Source organism: Pongo abelii, chromosome 4 (assembly GCF_028885655.2).
Source record: "Pongo abelii isolate AG06213 chromosome 4, NHGRI_mPonAbe1-v2.0_pri, whole genome shotgun sequence".
Classification (NCBI taxonomy): domain Eukaryota; kingdom Metazoa; phylum Chordata; class Mammalia; order Primates; family Hominidae; genus Pongo; species Pongo abelii.
Window position 1 is genome coordinate 108680301 of NC_071989.2, and position 21595 is coordinate 108701895.

At 33.4% G+C, this 21595-nt stretch overlaps 1 protein-coding gene across 1 annotated transcript in view; it reads right to left on the reverse strand.

Annotated features, from left to right (window-relative positions):
- Positions 1-21595, reverse strand: part of ST8SIA4 (ST8 alpha-N-acetyl-neuraminide alpha-2,8-sialyltransferase 4) — a 97742-nt gene that overhangs the window by 43538 nt on the left and 32609 nt on the right. Inside the window, 1 exon segment of the mRNA XM_002815763.4 lies at positions 6555-6848. Coding sequence (XP_002815809.3) covers positions 6555-6848 — 294 coding nt within the window.

The window sequence follows — 21595 nt, forward strand, 5'->3', positions numbered from 1 at the left end:
CCAAGGCAGATGGATCACCTGGGGTTAGCAGTTCGAGCGCAGCCTGGCCAACATGGTGAAACCCCATCCCTACTAAAAATAGAGAGGAAAAAAAAAAAATTAACCGGGCATGGTGCCTCGTTCCTGCAGTCGCAGCTACTGGGGAGGCTGAGGCAGAAGAATCAATCGCTTGAACTCAGGAGGCGGAGGTTGCAGTGAGCCGATATTGCACCACTGCACTCCAGCCTGCGCGTCAGAGCGAGACTCTGTCTCAAAAAAGAAACCCAAAAAACAAAAATAAACAAAAAACAAACAAAAAAACACTGTTGTAGGGCATGAGATGTTTACCAAGTATTTCTAATAAAAAGAAAAATTCTTAATTCCAGGCAAATCTAAGCCAGTTTATGTAGCCCATTTATCTTACACATACTCGTCCTTTGCAATCACTACAAAAGACTATATTTTTTTAAGTATACAGGTATCTTATGTATTCTCCACTAAAAGATAAATAACAAAAACCGAAAGTATTAGGCTGGTGCAAAAGTAATCATAGTTTTTGTCATTACTTTCAGTGGCAAAACCCACAACTACTTTTGCACCATATTACTACTCACGGAATCAAAATTTTAAAAATCTATATGAAATGAATTATCTTTAAAAATTTTTTGAGAAAGATGTAAGTTTAAAAATGGTAAATAACTTTAGAATTATTTACTATGGTGGTGACGTCACAGAATATTATATACATTTATCAATGTCATCTGTGAGTACTCAATCCAAGTTTTATCTTGATTAATACAAAGTAGAAGCTTATTAATTTAATGAAAGCATAACCCCCATTATATTAAAACAAATTACTACTTATAATGTGGTGACAAAATAGTACATATATATTACTTTTGTTATAGTAGAATTAAAAAAAGTAAAAATTAAAAAAAAAACTAAGGGGCCATAAAAATTTATAAGATAATTGAGTTAAATATCTAATTTTGGGTTTAAATCTTTTAATAATAGTTCATAATAATTAGCAGGGGCCAAAGGATTAGAAAGTAAATATTTTAACATTTTTTTCCCAGACTCGAATATCAACAGATCAAAAGCTTAATGTTTAAAATTAAAATATCTGAATACAGATCACATTTTCAGAAGGGAACATATTATACAGTATTCAGTAGGTTTAAACCCATCCATACCTCTATGTTTATTAAAATTCCCTTTTTTTGTGGGAAAAAAACACATTCTAAATGAATCCATATTGTGTAGATGTGTGTGTGTATATATATATATATATGATGTATATATATAAGATGTGTGTGTGTGTGTGTGTATATATATATATAAACAGACAAAAAGGATAGATGAATAAGAGCAAATATTAACTGTTGTTACTTCAGGATATTGTAATTGAAAAGGTAATATAAGACTAGTTTATATATAATTATTTGTTCAGAATTATTATTGTAAGCATACTTTTTTTTTTTTTTGAGATGGAATCTCATGCTGTCGCCCAGGGTGGAGTGCAGTGGCATGATCTCAACTCATTGCAACCTCTGCCTCCTGGGCTTAAGCGATTCTCCTGCCTCAGCTTCCCTAGTAGCTGGGATTACAGGCATGCGCCACCATGCCTGGCTAATTTTTGTATTTTTTGTTAGAGATGGGGTTTCGCCATGTTGGCCAGGCTGGTCTCAAACTCCTGATCTCAAGTGATTCACCCGCCTTGGCCTCCCAAAGTGATGGGATTACAGGCATGAGCCACCATGCCTGGCCTATTGTAAGCATATATTAATTTCTTATTTTTAAAAATACTATTATTTTATAAAATCAGCTAACCAGAATTGTATATTTATTTTCCTTTCCCTATCTCTCATTGTTCCTATAATTTAAAATATTTTTAATAACAAAATAAAATTATACACAACAAGAACAAATGAGAAGTAATACAAATGTCCATCAAACAAGATTGGTTAAATACATTATAGAAAAGTATATAATGGAATATACTTTCTTATTTAAAAAAACAAGCTGTATTTATATGTTGTTGAGAAAATGTCATGTTAATTTAAAAAATACAGTGCAAAAGAGTACATATGATTCGAGTTGTAGAGCTACTACAATAAATACATATTTAGGTTTGTGCATATGAAACATAATTTTAAAATATGCTTCTCTATCTATCTGTCTATCTGTAGGTTTTTTGGAAGGATTCTTAAGAAATTATCTGTCATAGTTCGATAGTGAAACTGAAGATACACTTCCTGTAATGTTTGTTTTTTTCCCATATTAAAAGTAAGAAAATTAAGTATAATCATCCCACCAAAGTAAAAACAACACTTGGTTATTACTAGTCAAATTAAAGTAACTGTAAAATAAGAATTTTTACCTAACTCTAAGTATTTTATAAAAATGTATTTTGAGCTATGTGTTAGATAATAATTTAAAATATTATATAAAACTGTCATTAATTTAAACAGGTTATTAAGATATTAAGTTGTATATTAATAATTTTCTTAGAACTGTATAAATAAGAGGCTTTTATTTTACATTTTGTAGTCAAATTTTTAAATGACTTTGAAGTCCCCAAATCCCCTCTTCATGCTTACTATCTTATTTGCTCCACTCTTTTTTTTTTTGAGACGGAGTATCACTGTGTCATCCAGGCTGGAGTGCAGTAACATGAGCTCGGCTCACTGCAACCTCTGACTCCCTGGGTTCAAGTGATTCTCCTGCCTCAGCCTGCCAAGTAGTGGGGACTACAGGTATGTGCCACCACATCTGGCTCTTTTTTGTATTTTTAGTAAAGGCAGGGTTTCGCCATATTGGCCAGGCTCGTCTCGAACTCCTGACCTCCGGTAATCCACCCACCTTGGCCTCCCAAAGTGTTGGGATCACAGGCATGAGCCACTGCACTGGGCCCAAAATTGCTCCTTTCTTTATTAAAAAAAAAAAAAAAATACAAAATGTTGATTTGAAAAATGCAGCCCATGTGGGGCTTCTGAAGAACTACCAATAAAAAAGTGGCAATCCCACACCAATTTTATGCTTTCATACATTCTCTTAAACTTGTAATTTATATATCTGATTTGTCCCCATTAGATTACTCTCTTACTATTTTTCAAGATTCTTTTTAAATTATGAATCTACCTACATATCTTTTCCTTCTATTTTACTGAATATGGTTTCAGAAGAATGACAATACATTAAAACAATACCTAAGAGTATCTGAAGTTTGTGACTGATGGTTTCATCTTTAGAGCTTTTAGAAAAATCTAAAATTGAATAGGTTTTTAAAGTTAGTAAGGAGTCACAGTTTTTAGAGGGCAAAATGTTTAAGTATTGATGTCTGACCGTATGAAAACTATCTAAATGATCCTCATTGTGTTCAGGAATCTTGTTTTACAAATCACTTAAACTTTTTATTTTAATTGCAGTACTTGGAAGAGCCTTCACATTTTAACATTATGATTATACACACCCTAAATTCTGTGTCTTGGGTGCTTTAATTGCTCATGAGAGGTAACCAACTCCAGTAATCAACAGAGGATATGAAACTTCTTATTTTGCTGAACTGTATTAACCACAGGGTTTCAGAGAGGTAAGTCAAAGGAGATGTAAAACAGTTACTTAAAGAATAGTTCTTTGGGGAGTTTGCCTTTGCTTTCATATCACATAAATCATTTTTGTTTCATCGGCGCTCACACTTCCTTATTTTCGTTTACAGTTCCAGCAGCAAGTACACACATTATGTCAAAACGCTCTCTTACGTACATCAATGTATTAGTTTCAATAAAATCCATAAATGAAGTTGCCTTTCACATGTACACCATGTGTACAAATTTCCATTCTATTTGAAAAGTCACAAGCCTCTCTAGACCGACTTTTATTATTCTTGGCCACAGTTTAGAACTCAATAACTTGACACTTTAAGAGGGTATATGTAGATTTGTGAACAGGAAGGTGAAGAGAGAAGTTATTTCTACAGAATTCAAAATCAGTTTAGAAAATATATCTAATTCACGGTAACCAAAAAAAGCATACCATTCCTTTCACCAGTGGTCAGAAGTTTGGCCTTGTTGCTCTTTGGAATAAAATGGTTAGGAATTAGTGAAGTAGTTTATATTTATAATGGTTATAAAAGTGAATAGGACAAAACATAGGAGTCTTGTTAAATTACTAAAAGAATCTGCAAAGTTTATGTTTAAAATATCTGTAAAAACCCATGTGTATTCCCTGTTAATCATATATAACACTATCTGTATTCTAACTTACTGAAAATGCACTACTGCAGTCACTCCTCTTATTTCATGCTTTGGTTTTGGTATTGGATTGAGAAATATAAACCAAAATCTAGGAAACAAAGGTAGTAATTCAGAGTAATCTTAAGTTTTCTCATTAGTTTTCCATAGTCAGGGAGGACTTACTTCAGATTATTTATTTCTAAAACTTAATCTGCTATCACTGGAATGTGTTTGTGTGTGTGTGTGTGTGTGTTTAAGATGGAAATGTTATCTTTTTAAGGTGTTTTTCAGAATAATATGATACCCAAACAGACAAAAAAGGACATGTTCTTAACACAATGCACTGTAATGTTACAGTTTCTTAAGATGTACATTTTTTTAAGAGTCAAATGGTAATTACCAGGGATATTTGTAACAACAACAAAAAAAAAGCAGTGACTTATTCTTCAAATGCAGTATTTTTATCTTATTTTGTTGAAACTTCCTGTCAAACACCAAGAGAATGTGTGTTGAGTAACCATGATCTAATTATAAGAATTCAATTTAGGCCAGGTACGGTGGCTCATGCCTGTAATCCCAGCACTTTGGGAGCTGAGGCAGGCGGATCACGAAGTCAGGAGATCGAGACCATCCTGGCTAACACGGTGAAACCCTGTCTCTACTAAAAATACAAAAAATTAGCCAAGTGTGGTGGCGGGCGCCTGTAGTCCCAGCTACTCGGGAGGCTGAGGCAGGAGAATGGCGTGAACCTGGGAGGCAGAGCTTGCAGTGAGCCGAGATCGCACCACTGCACTCCAGCCTGGGCAACAGAGCGAGACTCCGTCTCAAAAAACAAAACAAAACAAAACAAAAAACAAAACAAAACAAAAGAATGTAATTTAATTGTATGCCAAATAATACAATACAAGAGACTATCTAGAGATTTAAACAGGAAATGGTAAATCCTTGCAGGAAATTATCTCAGGAACAAAACAAAAATACCTTAGCCCAGTTCCTATTACAGTATAAGAAACTATTTTTAAGTCTGGGCTTGGAAACCTGTTTTTTTCAGGACTTGTATCCATTGTATTTAATTGGCCCCCTGAACTTGCCCTTCCTTCCCAAGTCCACTGCCTCTGTTTTACATCCTTATTATCTTATGAGTAAATTAATCAAAAGCCTAATTGGTTTTTATGCCTCTGGCATTTTTCTTGTCCTTGTCAAATAAATGTCTGCAGTTACAAGATTTCTTCTTAAATTCAGACATCTAACTGTGTTTCATATAGCATAAACTCAATTCCCTTCTCAACCACACCCCAAGTTACTTTTCCAACTTTGTATTCCAGTGTTCCACAACAGACTCCATTATTCCATGTTTACTGTTCACTTCATCATTTGCTTGACCTGGTACCCTCTAATAATGCAACGGCATTTCCTTCTGTTTGGTTTTCTTATTCTCTTTCTTTTATCCCTCTGGCAATTGCTATTCTGTTTTTAAAGTCCAGTTCAAATGTTTGGTCCACTTTCCAAGTGTCTTTGTGAACTCAAGGGACAAATTATACACCTCTGACAATAAATTCCCCTATTAGGCCACTAGTGAATTGTATATGCGTCTGTCTGTACCATAAAGCCTATGCATTTTTTAAAGGTAGTGATCAGCTCTTCATTTTTGAAGCTACAGTATCTGACACTCAGTATACTTCCAGTAAAAATACATAATTTCTCATCTGTGGTTTATCTACTTTACATACTTATATGTGTGCATGAGTGAATTTGGCCTTTTGGTCGTTTGCCACTTTTAAGCGAGAGTTTATATTTTAATGCTTTTTTCTCAACTTGTGTTAATAAAAGGGAAATGTTGGCTTAATTCATTAAAACAGCATCTGTGACTTTGGGGGGAAGCATTAAGGCATTTTATCACAGCCAGCCTCCTTTCTCACTAGTAGGCCTCTTGGCTACAGATGGGACTTCATTGCTTCTTAAATATATCTAACATTTATGCTTACACAATATTGCCCACCAGCCATTCAGCACTTCTGTTGTTTCCTTACCCAAAACTCATTAATTTTACTATGAATTCTTATTACTTTTTAGTGCAAAAATATAAAAATTAGTAGTTTGTTCATGAACAGACATAAATAAGTGCCAGGTTCAACAATTTGCTTTTTCAAAAAAGAGGGTGAGTTAAAATCATATCGTACGTAAACAAACCTCAAGTTTGTAAATAGAGTAACCATTATAAAATAACAGAACATATATCCATTTGGAGATTTTACTGAAGCTTATTCTTGTCTAGGGAAAATGTTTAGTTATATGTGTTCCACTGTGCCAAGGACAAACTGGTCCTTTCCAGTCACTTACCCTCTGACAGCATGAATAAGTCTCAATGATGGATAGGCAGTTCGCACTTTCAGTTTATTCTTAAGGATTAATGCATTAACCCACTCCACGTGCTTCTCTCCTCCTTTGACCATGAAAGCAGGAATCCAAAGGACACTGTCATTCAGCATGGAAAGTCTATGCACAAATTTTTCTCTGTCACTCTCATTTCGAAAGCCTCCAAATGCTCTTTGTACAACTGATGGATTCATGGTAATAAAATCTGATTTAGTTCCCACATCTGCAGCAAATTCCACCACAGGAGCTAGATTACACCTGAAGAGGAAAAAATTAATGGGACAAATGAAAAAAAAAGAAATATTCACTGGTAAAATGGTGTTCATGAAAAGAAGAATGGGAAATGAGCATTTTTTTAACTGTGTGAAAAGAAAACCAAAAGATCATCTACTTGGTAAGATTACATTTTCAATAAGTCTCTGCACATGCAGGAATACTGCCTGCAATAAAAATATACACTCCCAGTACAGGGCTCAAAATGCCACTTGTATGAATTCAACCTGTTGTCTAAGAATACCCTTTGCTATTATCTCATAAAACCACACAATTTGAATTTGTAATCAGAGAATTTATGATGGTAAATTCACAAGGGTTCTTTGGCCATTCTAAATGGGGAAGAAAAATAAGAAAAGTGGAGATATCATGTTTAATATGACTTTCTGGGGTTTTAAGTAATACAGAAAAGCTTTTACTATAAGATCAAATATCAACTTTCCTGTTATTTTAGGACATCCTCAAAATATCTGTTTTCCCTTTTCGGGGAATGCATCCCTGGGGAATGCATATGTAGGGAAAGGACAGAATATGTTGTACTGTTTTCTCCACTAGAGCCATAAGGTTTTGAAAAGAGCTTGGGCCTGATGTTATTTATATAACCTGTTATTTATATTTATATAATCTAATATAACATTCTTATATTAGAAGAAAGCTTTGAAAAGCACCTGAATTTGGCCTTTAACCAATTTCTGATACTTCTTTGATCGGTCACATAAACCTTTTTATACTTGATTTTAAAAATAGCTTCTTTTTTTTTTTAAACTATTTTTAACTTGCTTTTAAAAAGGTAGGTTTTAGTTGATAAGAGAAAAGTTAGATTTTAATGATTGCCATTCTAACTGGTGTGAGATGGTATCTCATTGTGGTTTTGATTTGCATTTCTCTGATGGCCAGTGATGGTGAGCATTTTTTCATGTGCTTTTTGGCTGCATAAATGTCTTCTTTTAAGAAGTGTCTGTTCATGTCCTTCGCCCACTTTTTGATGGGGTTGTTTGTTTTTTTCTTGTAAATTTGTTGGAGTTCATTGTAGATTCTGGATATTAGCCCTTTGTCAGATGAGTAGGTTGCGAAAATTTTCTCCCATTCTGTAGGTTGCCTGTTCACTCTGATGGTAGTTTCTTATGCTGTGCAGAAGCTCTTTAGTTTAATTAGATCCCATTGGAAATCATCATTCTCAGTAAACTATTGCAAGGACAAAAAACCAAACACCACATGTTGTCACTCATAGGTGGGAATTGAACAATGAGAACACATGAACACAGGAAGGAGAACATCACACTCTGGGGACAGTTGTGGGGTGGCGGGAGGAGGGAGGGATAGCATTAGGAGATATACCTAATGCTAAATGACGAGTTAATGGGTGCAGCACACCAGCATGGCACATGTATACATATGTAACTAACCTGCACTTTGTGCACATGTACCCTAAAACTTAAAGTATAATAATAATAAAATAAAATAAAATAAAGAAAAGAAAAAGTAGCCAACAATCTACTAGATAGAAAAAAAAAAAGTTAGATTTTGATAAACAAGAGTTTACTGTATTGGGAAAAAGTTGTTTGAATCTATTCAATCAAATCCTTCATGAAAATATGAAACTATTTTTAATACTTTTATCAGCCTTTCAAAGGAAGGGATTTTCTTTTTCTGCATTTTTGCATGTTTGGCTACATTATGAAATTTCCTTACATTTCTCTTCCTTGTGTATTTTGTCACATTAATCTTATTATTAAACATTTTAATTAAAAAGTAAAGTATGTGTTCTGATACTAAAAATGCTGTCTTATATATCATTCCTTATCTCTCTTAATTAATATATCTTGTTACTTCCTAGATCTCTGACAATATTTAGCTACAACAGCAAATATATTTCATCTCAAATTCTATGTTATTTAGGGTTAGCTACTGAGGGAAAAATATTAACACAATAATATTATTTAGAAAGTATAAATTAAAGATTATTATTTTTTCAATTCAGGTATCTTTAATTACATCCACTATATTATATGACAGAGTATGTATTTGTTTCTACTCATGATTCATACCACCAATTATGATTAGATATTATTCATTCTCATTATGGTAAGAATATTACAAACAGGACTACCCAGAGAAAATTTGCTGCATGCGAATACTTGTCAAAGTGAACACCTTCTTGTGGAACTCAAGGAAGATCAAGGACTTGATCATTTTAAAGTCCTAAAATGTGCTCTACAAAAATATTAAAAGTAATCTAAACTCCTAATGAAGCTAGTTATGACATGAATTTGGATACTATGGGGAAAAGTACATTCTGGACATCATTATTACTGACACTTCTTTAGGTGAAATAGGGAGAATACATGTAACATTACAGTTAACATGTTCCTGTTGGGGAAGTGGCTTCGGACATATTTTTCCACTACAACAAACCCTCAGTAATTTCTTTTTAGAGGATTCTGATTGTAGAAAAAACAATGTTTATACTTTATGTTTCACTATAATAGTAAAACTAGTAAAAACCAACCCAATTAAATAGAATAAAAATGATATATTCTGCTGAATTATCCCTTCAGGAAAAAAATCACTCAATTACTGTATACTTTTTCTTGCCACATCTTTAAACATCCCACCCCCATCCATATTTGCCAATACCCACTCTTGATTTTCTGGCCATGAATTTCTCAAGAGGTGGTAAGAGGCTCATCAATTAAAGCTGAAGGCTGAAAGATAAATGCTTTCCACTTTGAAAGCAAAAAGAAGCTAATAGAATAAGAATATTTATGGAGAACAGATTAATTTAGGAAACAAACCAACATATTTGATTTAATTAATGAATGCTAAATGAGTATGGTGCTAACTAAAAGAGCAACCAGAGATCAAAGAGTAACAAATCCACATGCAGAGTCTTGAGGATCTGAGCAGAGCCCAATCAGACTTTGTCAAGGATAGTAACTGAGGTACAGAAAATAACAAGACAGAAGACACTTCATAAAATACAACCCTTTGTGGATTTAGGAGTCCAGTTTGTTCATTTTCCTGGGGAAGAATAAATATACATTTTCCCTGGAAAATAGAGTAATACAATGTCCACATGTTGCTGGTAAATTAACCACTCTGTGGTTGAGTCAGATTTTTAGTCATATAATTGGCTGAATGCCACATATTTAAAAGAAAGCATTAAAAAATCAAAAATAACCAATGAGCTGTGTTGCACTCCAGCAATTCAGTAGACTTGTTGTGAGCATCCAAACATTACTAGCAGCAAAACTGCTGATTGAATAGGATTAGGAATATATTTGCCATCACAATTTTCATTTTTCTTTTTAAAAAATTCCTTAGAGGCTATAATATTCAAAATTAGCCAGAATGTGTCTCAAGCATTTATGAGTAATACATGATGCTCATGTTACTCTTAATCTCATAAAATAGAGGAGTAGCCAATTTTAAATTGATGGACTTTGGTGAGTCAAAATTGTTGAGTGCATATAAACATTTAATAGAGTCAAACAATATTATCTTTAGCCAAATTAAATTGTGCCCATTTTATATTTGACATGTTGAAAACATATACACAGAATTAGCTGTATTAACAATACTCTTTATTTACTCTAAACTTCCCAGTTCTCAATTTATTTGTGTTTATTCCCCAATATTGATTAAACATCTACAGGAATGCAGCTAACTCCACTGTATTCTAAGCCTCTGAATTTTCTTCCATGATTTCACACTGCATATGATGGCTTCTCATCCCTATATGCAGAATTGAAGGTACTTTCATGTTAATTTAAAAGTTATATAAAATATTTATTTTAGAATTCATAGGGAATAAGTGCTTATTTCATGTATCAGCACCTCAAGATTACAGAATTCCCTAGCACAAAATCTCTCTTGGATTGGCCATTATTCTCTGCAGTTAAATGATAGTTCAACAATGCATGCAACTAGGAGATCTCACTTGCATTTATTCAACAGGCATTTATTGAGAGTTTGTTTTGCAAACACTACTCTAGAAGCTCAGACTTTTTCTCTAGCTATTTAGTTATTTATGTTATTTAACAATGACATAATCTATCCAAAATATATTCTTGACAGATATTGTTAGTAGTATCAATAAGTTAATTCTCATTCATTTAGTGAAATATTTTTTAATTCTACAACGTGTTGTATGTATCTGTGCTAGGTATAGAACTCATCATCCAAAACTGGAGTAAATATGGTGTAAAACATGGTGTTCTGTAATAACTGGAGGTTGTCACTTACATCCTTTCACACACAACAGATTAAATAAGAAGAAAACAATTCTAGGTGTATTATAGACCAAATTTTCCCCACCTTTGTTGAAATTCAGACAAATTCCAAATACATAATTATCATCCTTTTTCTTTTTTGGCCAATCCCACTGTGTTGCTTCCTGTGCTAACTGACATCTCGCAGCCAAAACATTATTACCTATGGAAACACCTTTGTCAATCCACTGTGAAATAGGAACCAATGTCTTCTCTTTTCTGCCCCTAAAGGAAGCTTGTTGATGCTGTTTGCTCCCATCTTGTTTCTCAGCTTGAGGAGCAAATGGAACAAAAAAAATCTGTTAGCTATCTTTTCTTAGACTTTCTGATTACTTTCTCAAAATTTCTAGGGCAAGTTGGCACATGCGACCTGCCAGTCTCTTTGACTTTCCTGTCATGAAGGTTGTGGGCTCCACATAGACCTGAAACCATTCATTTTGCTTCGAGGTAAAAAGTAGTATTAACTTCACTTTTAGATAACAAACTAAGGTTAAAGTGGTTGAGAAACATGTCCAAGGGCATATAGGTTATAAAGGAAAAGCACCATCTAGTTTGGAATCATTCCAGGACAGGAGTTTTAACTGACACTATTATACATATGATTTCATTCAGAAATGTGATAAATGTCTATAAATTCATCCTTCACACAAACCTTCCTATAGAAGAAAAAGTGTTCTATCATTTATCCCTAGCTTTTCATCTCAGATTCCTAAGACTCAGGTATATTATTCAAGGCCATTCAGCCATGACCTTTCCCAAATTTTGAGCAGTTATTAAACAAAAGGTTTTAAACATCTAAAACATAAACATAATATCTATACCTCAGATCTCTTGATAGACAGGATTTCAAAATGATACTAGAAAGTATTAAATAACTAATTGATAAGACTTTTGAAATATTAACCATAGGATTAAAATTGACTTTCATATGGTATACCATAATGTAGTAAACAAAATATAAGAAATAAAGTTGAAATATCACATTGAACATTTGCATGTTCAGTATGATGAATAGGCACACAAAATACACACATACACACACACACACCACATTTTATGCTTTTAACAATACCAACTGATGAAATTCTCAACTTGATAGAAATACAAACAACACACATCATGAAAATAATGAAATGACTAAACAGAAGAGGAAATTTTTCACAAACCCAGGTTCGTTAATATTACTGGCAAGGGTGGGAAGAACAGTGTCATAATTTCTAGAGAAATTCACAGAATGAAAATATAATCAAACTCCTTCTAGCAAACAAAGATCTGAATACCAAGAAATATGTTAGACTGTGTCATTCCGATACTTCTGTGAAAACAAAAATGGAATCATCGGTCAAATTTGCTGTAACTGCACAAATATTATAGAATAGCTTAGATTTTGGAGGGGACAAAAAGGGGAAGCATGTCAAGGAAAAATATATTGTTTAATTTAAATAAAAATGTTAAATATATACCTCATATTTATCCAAATTTGGCTTAAACTTTAAGAAATAAAAGATATTTAGCTTCATTTCTATTCTTAGCTATCTGATCATCACTAACCATGTGGGCAATGGAGTTCACATCAATCAAGTTACTTAACTTCTCTAAGCTTATAACTCTTGTTTTACTTCTTCCTTTATTGAAGTATAAGTGACAAATAAAAATATTTCAGAGATTCAAATTTTTCTATAGATCAGGCTAACACTGATGGGAACTGTACTGGGAAAATTAAATCAAACAAAATATTTGGAATGCCTCTCAAAATTCCTTGCCCTGGGTGGATAAAACATATTAGATTATGCTAATTCCTTTTACATGCTCTTTCCTTTTACAATCTATTATGATAATAAATCTTTTGAAATGCACGCAGGTAAGTTAAAGGCATGTCAAATAAGATCTCTGAGCAACAGCGTAAGGAAGCCCGAACTTTATTTATAACACATTTAGTAAGCCATTTTGGCTGAAATTTACTTTTGATCCCCTAGGAATTGAGACTTGAATGACTGATGGGGCCAGACTGCAAACATTTTAAATATTAGATGAAATAAATTTGACTCCATAGGCAGTGTGGAAACTTTAAAACTCATAGACATGGTCAATTGTACTTAAAAAGAGGAATATGACTCAAGTGTTCAGGAGAATAAGGCCGCCCAGTTAGAATTTCATAATAACATAATTCACATAGAAGGTGATAAAAATCTTTTATTATTGCTCTAAGAAGAATACTTAAGTTTTTAAAATATTTATTTCTTTATTTCTTTATTTATTTTGAGATAGAGTCTCGCACTGTCGCCTTGGCTGGAGTGCAGTGGCCTGATATCGGCTCACTCCTACCTCCGCCTCCTGGGTTCAATTGATTCTCCTGCCTCAGCCTCCTAAGTAGCTGGGATTACAGGCGCCCGCCACCACCCTAGCTATTTTTTTTTTGTATTTTTAGTAGAGACGGGGTTTCACTATGTTTGTCATGCTCGTCTTAAACTCCTGTCTTCAGGTGATCCACCCGCCTCTGCCCCCCAAGTAGCTGGGATTACAGGCATGAGCCACCGTGCTCGGCCGAATACCTTTTATTGAACATTTGTTATATGCCAGGGAGCATTTTCTGTGTTTTGCATGTAATATATGTGATTCTCACAATAAGCCAATGAGACAGTCACTATTGCTGTTTTCCAATGATGAGGAAATGCAGTTGCAAGAAATTTGTCCAAGATTACATAGTTTATAAGTAACAGAGGCAGATTTTAAGCTCATGCTCTTAAATATTGTGTACCACTTAATCCCTAAGAATGGAAATAATAAATACAAAAAATACAAAAAAAAGCAAAAAATAAATACAAAGAACTTGGTCACAAGTTCAGTTGCTTATGTGCAAGTGATATGGCTGTGACTTCTATCACCTTGTTGAACCTCATGTTTGGTCTGAAAGTCTGATTGGCTAAAGTGAAGGCTTCATCTTTTCTCAGTCTTCTGTAAATCCTCCTCCCTAAAGGTAGGGTCTTGGGTGGATAATCCCAGCATGCAGAAAGTCACTCCCAGGTAGGAATATACAGAAGGTTGTGCTCCTCTGAAAAGCCACCAAAGAAAACAGACATACGAAAGAATGTGAAGGAAAATAAAAGGTTGATTCTGAGATTTCCTACTATGGAAGTGTGGGAAAAAGGTTAGGTAATTAATAGTAGATGCACATACACTAAAGGAGGGAGGGAAGAAGGAAGCAAGGAAGAAAGAAAAATGACCCACTTCTGAGATGCCATTTAAAAGTACAGTACTAAAATTCAGAACACATGAATTCAAATCAAGACTCTTTACAATAAAACCAGTGGCCTATATTCTCTTTCCTAAAATAAAAAGTTGTTCTAGGTGAAAATGAGAAGTAAAATCCACTCACCGAGTTTAATTTTAAAATAAATATATTGAAATGTGTAAATTTTTATCTTCTTTCTCTTCAAGAGATTTATATCATATAAGAAATGTGCCCAGTATGAACAACTACACATAAACAAATGTTATTGCTGAAATAAAAAAATCTTCTTTAGCATTGGAACTCAAGTCTTGAAATAAATAATAAGAGGATACTGAAAGCGTTATCTCAAAATATTATGAGGTCGCTAAAATGCTATTAGTATCTTTAATTTATTTAAATGTAACCTAAAATACAATTATCTTTTCTGATATAAAGCAATGGATTAAAATAAGACCCAAAATTAGCGAGTTATCCCAGGACTTCAGCTACGGACAAGTGGTAAGGACAGCTCTGTCTTACACTGTCTTTATTAACTTCAGCATATCAACAGAAAAGAACCTGTAAAATCAGGAAAGGTGTTTTTAGTCAGAGTGCTTGCTTGTGAATCCATGTTTTAAATCAAACTTCACATTCATCAGCTTTCTCCTTGGAGACTTGAATGGTATGACTAATTACAAGTTAGCACTTGTTTTTTCAAGAAAGGATAAAAAAATAGAGCATAGTGTAAAAGGAACCAAAAAAATGAATAAATAAAAATGATAAGATCATAAAGACAACAATTTGTAAATACTTTTATCAATTAAAAAGAAAATCTAACAGCATCTGGTTGTCAATGCATAGTTGCTTGTAATAAGCAATACGGAGGGTAAAGCATTAACTGCTGTTCTTTATCTGGGACTTCACAATATATTTATAAAAGCCAACAGCAAACTCTGAAATGGCAACAAACTTCAGATTCTACTAATGCGGGGAGCTATCTTGTCTCGTTCATTACTTATTCCCACTGCCAAAGTATCTCATAGTAGGTGTTCAGTAATTATTTTGTAAAGTTCTCTCATTTATTAAATTCGGTACAAAGCACATAGCAATATCAGTGAGACATAACATACACATAACTGAATACTATATTTTCAAAATTGTATCCCACAAAACAACCAATTATTATAATGTTTGTTATTTAAGTTGACTTCTTGTGACATTTGCATAGTGTTTCTTAAATTTCAGTGAAGTCTATTTCCTTTGTTTCTGTTCTTACCTTGTCCATACCCAACTCCCAGAAACCAACTCTGGCTTAGAAAAAATGATTTATTGGAAAGCTGGCTGGACCACAGAAATCACTAAAAAGATCATAGTCCCCAAACAATGGTTATGTCCCTGTCAGGGATACCTCAGCATTTCTCACTATCAGGGAACTCTGAACTTCCAGTTTACCCAGTTTTCTTACCCCATATTTCACTAGCCAAAGTCATAATTAGGAAAATGTGGTTAAACTAGTTTTGACCACATTTCTGCCCCCTTGCTGCTAGGCAGAGAGAAATGAAAATATTGCTCAATTTTTGCTTTTGTAGTGGACAACAGGGCCCCTTTCTACATTTTTACAGATTATCCTTAAATAACAAGAAATTGTCAGATACTGAATAGTTTTTTAAAAAGGCAAAAAATAGTCCAATTGATCACTCCTTATTATTAATTTTTCCTTGTTGGCATTTTCTAGATTTTTGTTGCTAGACATATTCTCTCTCAATTCACACCTCACCTCTTGCAGGAGATCAACTACTTTAACTCTTCAGTTAGCATGGTTAAGGAAATCTTTATCTTCAACTCTAACTCCTACCTGAGTTTCAATCAGTTACTGAACTCCTCAGTGACTATCCCAATGATATTTCAAATCAGCATGTTCAAATTGAAAACAATTACCTGTAGTGTTCTCTTTTCTCTTCCATAAACTTCTTGTTTTTTTCTTTATTTTCTAATACTATGTCACTATTACTTCTACTGTCACCAAAATACAAGCATCTCAGAGACTTCTTACGCTTTTCTCCCTATTGTTTTTCCCATATCTTCTTGGTCATCAAATTCTGCTTCATATATACTCTTCTTACCACCCAAATATGACCCTTCCTATTTACTCTTCTTGCCACTGTCCAATTTTAGTTATACCTTGCTTAGATTTTTGTTATAATTTAAATGGTCTTACAATCTTTAGTCTCATACTCCTCCAATCATTCATGCACATTTACTAATTATGAGAATTCTGTTTGATGAGACTTCCAGTCAATGAAATTTAAAATGTAGTGTTCTGGAATCTCAGTCTGCTTTAGAAAGCATAAGCTTGCCCCTTAAGCTTGAGGACACATGGGCATGGCCAATAGCAATTCTCAGTGCCTTCAGAATTAAGAACCAAACCTTAGATTATGTCATTTTAACACTGATTTTACTAAGTGCTGTCTTGTACTCATTGACACAATGTTAACATAGTGTCTGTTTGTCTCTCAATGAATTTATCACACTGTGGATTAATTACATAGTTATGTTAGTTTCTTCTACCAGACTATGGATTCCTTAGACATATCTATTTTCTCTTTATGTTTCCAGGGCCTATCAGTCAAAGCCAAAAATATAGGAGAAATAAGATATGTGAAATATTTGCCAAAATGAATGGAAATATTTGAAGTTAAAAGTGCTATATCTTGATTAACTGTTTAATTTAATGTTCACATTTTTCCATCACATATAACACACATATTTTCTTTCAAAGAGTAAACTGAAAGATGTTTGTATAAGTAAAAATAATGACTATGTGAAAAATTTTCTTCAATGAAATGTTATAAAGACATCTTTGTTTTTATTTTAACACTTGTAAAGGACTTCAAGAATGCCAGGACCTCTTCTAAATTTCACACACACACACACACACACACACACACACACACACAATAAATATATGTATATATGTTTACACACACATATACATAAACTTAACATTTAAGCCTCATAACAACACAATGAAGTAGTACTACAATTATATGTACTTTACAAATTAGTAAACTGAAGCACAAACACAGAGGATGGGTGACCAGCCCAAGGTCATTGGTTTGTAAGTGCTGGAGCTGGAGTTCAAAACCAAGCAGTCTACATCTGACTCTACACTCAAACTTTTTTTTAACACCTGGGCTAAATAAACATATACATAGATGTGAAAAATACATCATTAAACTTCATGAGCATTGTTAGGAACTTGCTGTTACACTACATGAATTGCCAAGGTAATTTAAATATGACATATTAATTTCACCATTTATCATAGACCATTAAGAATTAGCATGTGATTGTTTTCCTTTTTTCACAAAAGTGAATATGGATGTATTTATGGTAGTCAACTAATATATATCTGAATCATAAATATGTTTCTTAAAATTGCACATAGAATCAATACTAGGTATACCCTCAAAATTCTGCCTTTGTAATTAAAAAGAAGTCTAATTTTTATTTGCCTGAGGAATGCAGGGAAAAAATATGAGTTGTTGAAAAATTCCCTGTGTATTGCAAAATAAAACTTTGAGTAAAAGTTCGGGGACTGTTGTGGGCTGGGGGGAGGTGGGAGGGATAGCATTGGGAGATATACCTAATGCTAGATGACGAGTTAGTGGGTGCAGCGCACCAGCATGGCACATGTATACATATGTAACTTACCTGCACATTGCGCACATGTACCATAAAACCTAAAGTATAATAATAATAATAATAATAATAATAATAAAAAGTTTGTAACTGGGATATTTAAAATTAGGGATTGGGGAACCAAGTGAGAATTCTCAAGATGTATGTATCCTGACACATTCTTGCCAAAATCATCAGGGAAACTGACTACTCCATTGGTCTGTGGTTGCTGAGCAGTTACTGCTGTTTAACAGAAGAAAGAACTGATTCAGCATAGTACTTAAGTCCTTAAAAATTATGTTGTACACTAAAAAGAACGAAACAACATTTATTATGGCTGATACTGTAATCACCCATGATAGAAAACTAAGGTAGAAAAACTATAATTGTTCCCTTTGCAATTCATGCTGTTAATAAGGTATGTACAATGGGTACATTAGAGGGGTTGTAGGAAAAATATCTAACTCTTAGTGATTATACCATCAAATTGCCACAGAAATGTCACTTTGACATTTAACTTCCTTGTTTAAATAAACAAAAAAATTAATACCATATTCACTTGTCATTCTTAGAAATACCTTTTTGAAAGTATAACCCAAGGTTGAAAATGATTTTTAACTTAGTATATATTATTTATTCAATACTGAGCCCCAGAAAGACAGTTGGTTTGATGCTCAAAAGATGTAGGCATTCTTATACCAATCAAGCATTGGGAAAAATATCATGAATGTATAAAAATGAATGTTTCAATTTCTGATATCATAAGTTAGGCCAAGGCAATTTCACGTTTATTACACCATACTTATTCTAAGGGGATCATTCTCAAGCTCTATTTTAACAGATTCATACTTTGACCTAGCTGTAATGCCTGATCCCCATAATGTTCTTATCCTCTGTATCTGATTCATTACAAAGCCCTAAAAATTCCTCTCAGAATTTCCCCTGAATATATTTCCTCTTGTATGTTTTTATGGATACATTCTCAGCTGAGGTACCACCATGTTTCTTTGAACTAGTATTGTAATAATGTCCTTATTATTTTTCAAACAATTAACTAGACTCATTGGTAGATCATGAATTTATTGTGTGCTCACTGATAACCAATTTTGAAAGAATGAAAAAGGATAGAGCGGATTATAACAGAAAATGACAGCGTTCCTTGAACATAATTTTAAGAAAATTTGTTGAAGACTTCCATATTTGTGTGCATGTGTAGTAGCCGGGGAAATAATACAAGGAGTAAATCATGATATAAAATCTATGCTATTACTAATCATCTTTGTGAAAAGATATTAAAAGACACTGCTCTAACCGGTTGCTTGCCACAAGGACTGTCAACTTTATCAATTCTGTTTCACAGATGGTGTTTCGTTGTTTAAAATGTACATTTAATCATGTTATGAACCTAACCAAACATCTTCAGTAGTTTCAGTCAAGATTCCTAATTGGGTCTTTCATAACTATTCCCTCCCCTACCCAGAATTTTTGTTTTATACATCCTATTGCCTATCTTAGATTCAAATATTATCAGACTACCTATGTCTTTGTTTATCTGTATTCCTTTATTTATGCTGATGTCTTTACCTGAAACTGCCTCTCTCCCTAAGAAACCCTAGCCCTAAACCTGAAAAAGTCATATTTGTTCTTAAAAATCAACAATTAATATCCATTTCAATGCTTTACATAATTTCCCAGGCAAAATTGATTGTTTCCACTGCTCTGGTGTAAAAGTACTTACTCTTATCTGTATTCTACTATATATTAAACTCTGGCATATTTTGTTACTTGTATAGGGATTGACATCTTTAATAAGTTAGTAAAGCTACACATAATAATAATGAGAGATTATGTCCTCCTTTTGCCTCATTATCAGTGCCTAGTTCTGTGAGTACCTTTAATAAAGCAATTTGGACACTGTTAGTGTATCAATTTATTTCCTTCATTAGAGTGTGATCACCTCAAAAGTTAAAACTTGCTCTTTATATTTGTATCTGAACTTTCTGATAAAGCACTGAATGAAGTGAAGAACAATTATAAGAAAGATGAAAGTTATAATTACACATAACTTGAAACAACAGGCACTGACAAGTGTATTTGTGTTTGGCTTTGGAGTACATTTTTTTTACCTATGTCTTATTTACAGATAAATATGATAGTTGAAAAATAACAAGTACTTTAAACCAAAAACTGTAGCCATATTTTGAAAATCTATAGAAGGATAGTTCTACCGACCATTTGCTAATGTCCATTTCATGTCAAAGAGGGATAATAACGATAACATTTCACATTAATATGAATCATACGATCGACACTAGGTGTTATCATCTTACTTTCTGCTATGATCTGAATGTCATCACTTTTTTCCTCCTCTAGTATCTTCCTCATTTAGGGTGTCTTCTCTTTCAGATATTTTATTTATCTGTTTATTATTATGGTCTTTCCAAGTGTGAATATGCTCATGTTTCTATACTTCTCAGTATGTTTCTCTTCTGTTTATAACAATAACAACAAAATTCAAACAAACAAAAAAGAGCAAACCAACATACTAACAAACTCCAAGTGTCCCTCTTGGACTATAAGATTCCAAGCAAATTCTTAACATGATGTCATGATCCTTCATCATTTAAATTCAGCATATCTTGGCTTTTCCCCTTGAATGTTCTTTATTACGAACCTAACAATAGGGTAGTCTCAAATTCTGTCTTATCTTTTTTTTTATTATTATACTTTAAGTTCTAGGTTACATGTGCACAATGTGCAGGTTTGTTACATATGTATACATGTGCCATGTTGGTGTGCTGCACCCATTAACTCGTCATTTACATTAGGTATATCTCCTAATGCTACCTCTCCCACCTCCCCCCACCCCACGACAGGCCCTGGTGTGTGATGTTCCCCAACCTGTGTCCGAGTGATCTCATTGTTCAATTCCCACCTATGAGTGAGAACATGCGGTGTTTGGTTTTCTGTCCTTGTGATAGTTTGCTGAGAATGATGGTTTCCAGCTTCATCCATGTCCCTACAAAGGACAGGAACTCATCTTTTTTTATGGCTGCATAGTATTGTATGGTGTATATGTGCCACGTTTTCTTAATCCAGTCTATCATTGATGGACATTTGGGTTGGTTCCAAGTCTTTGCTATTGTGAATAGTCTTATCTTAAGATCATGGAAAGTATTTGTCTGTGTGCTTACTGGTCCCATTGCCTCAGATTCCTCTTCTTCACATGTTGAATAATCATTCAGATGTACAATGATTTAATTTAATTTGTAAGCCTTTGGAAGACATCATTAACTTGATTTTTGGAAAAGCTGTTATTAGTTTACATTTCCAAATGCATTTTACGAGAGTGCCAACATCAGTGTAACTTTTCACTTACTAGTAAACATTTTAAAAATCTTTTGTTAGACTGATATATGAAAAATTGTTTACAATCTTTGTTTTAGAAAATGGGTGAAAACATTTAAAACGTTTTAAAATTTTAGATAATTTATTGTCATCATTTCCATATTTTAAAATTTTTACTTGTAGATAAAATAATTTCTGTGTGAGGAGTGACATAATTAGAA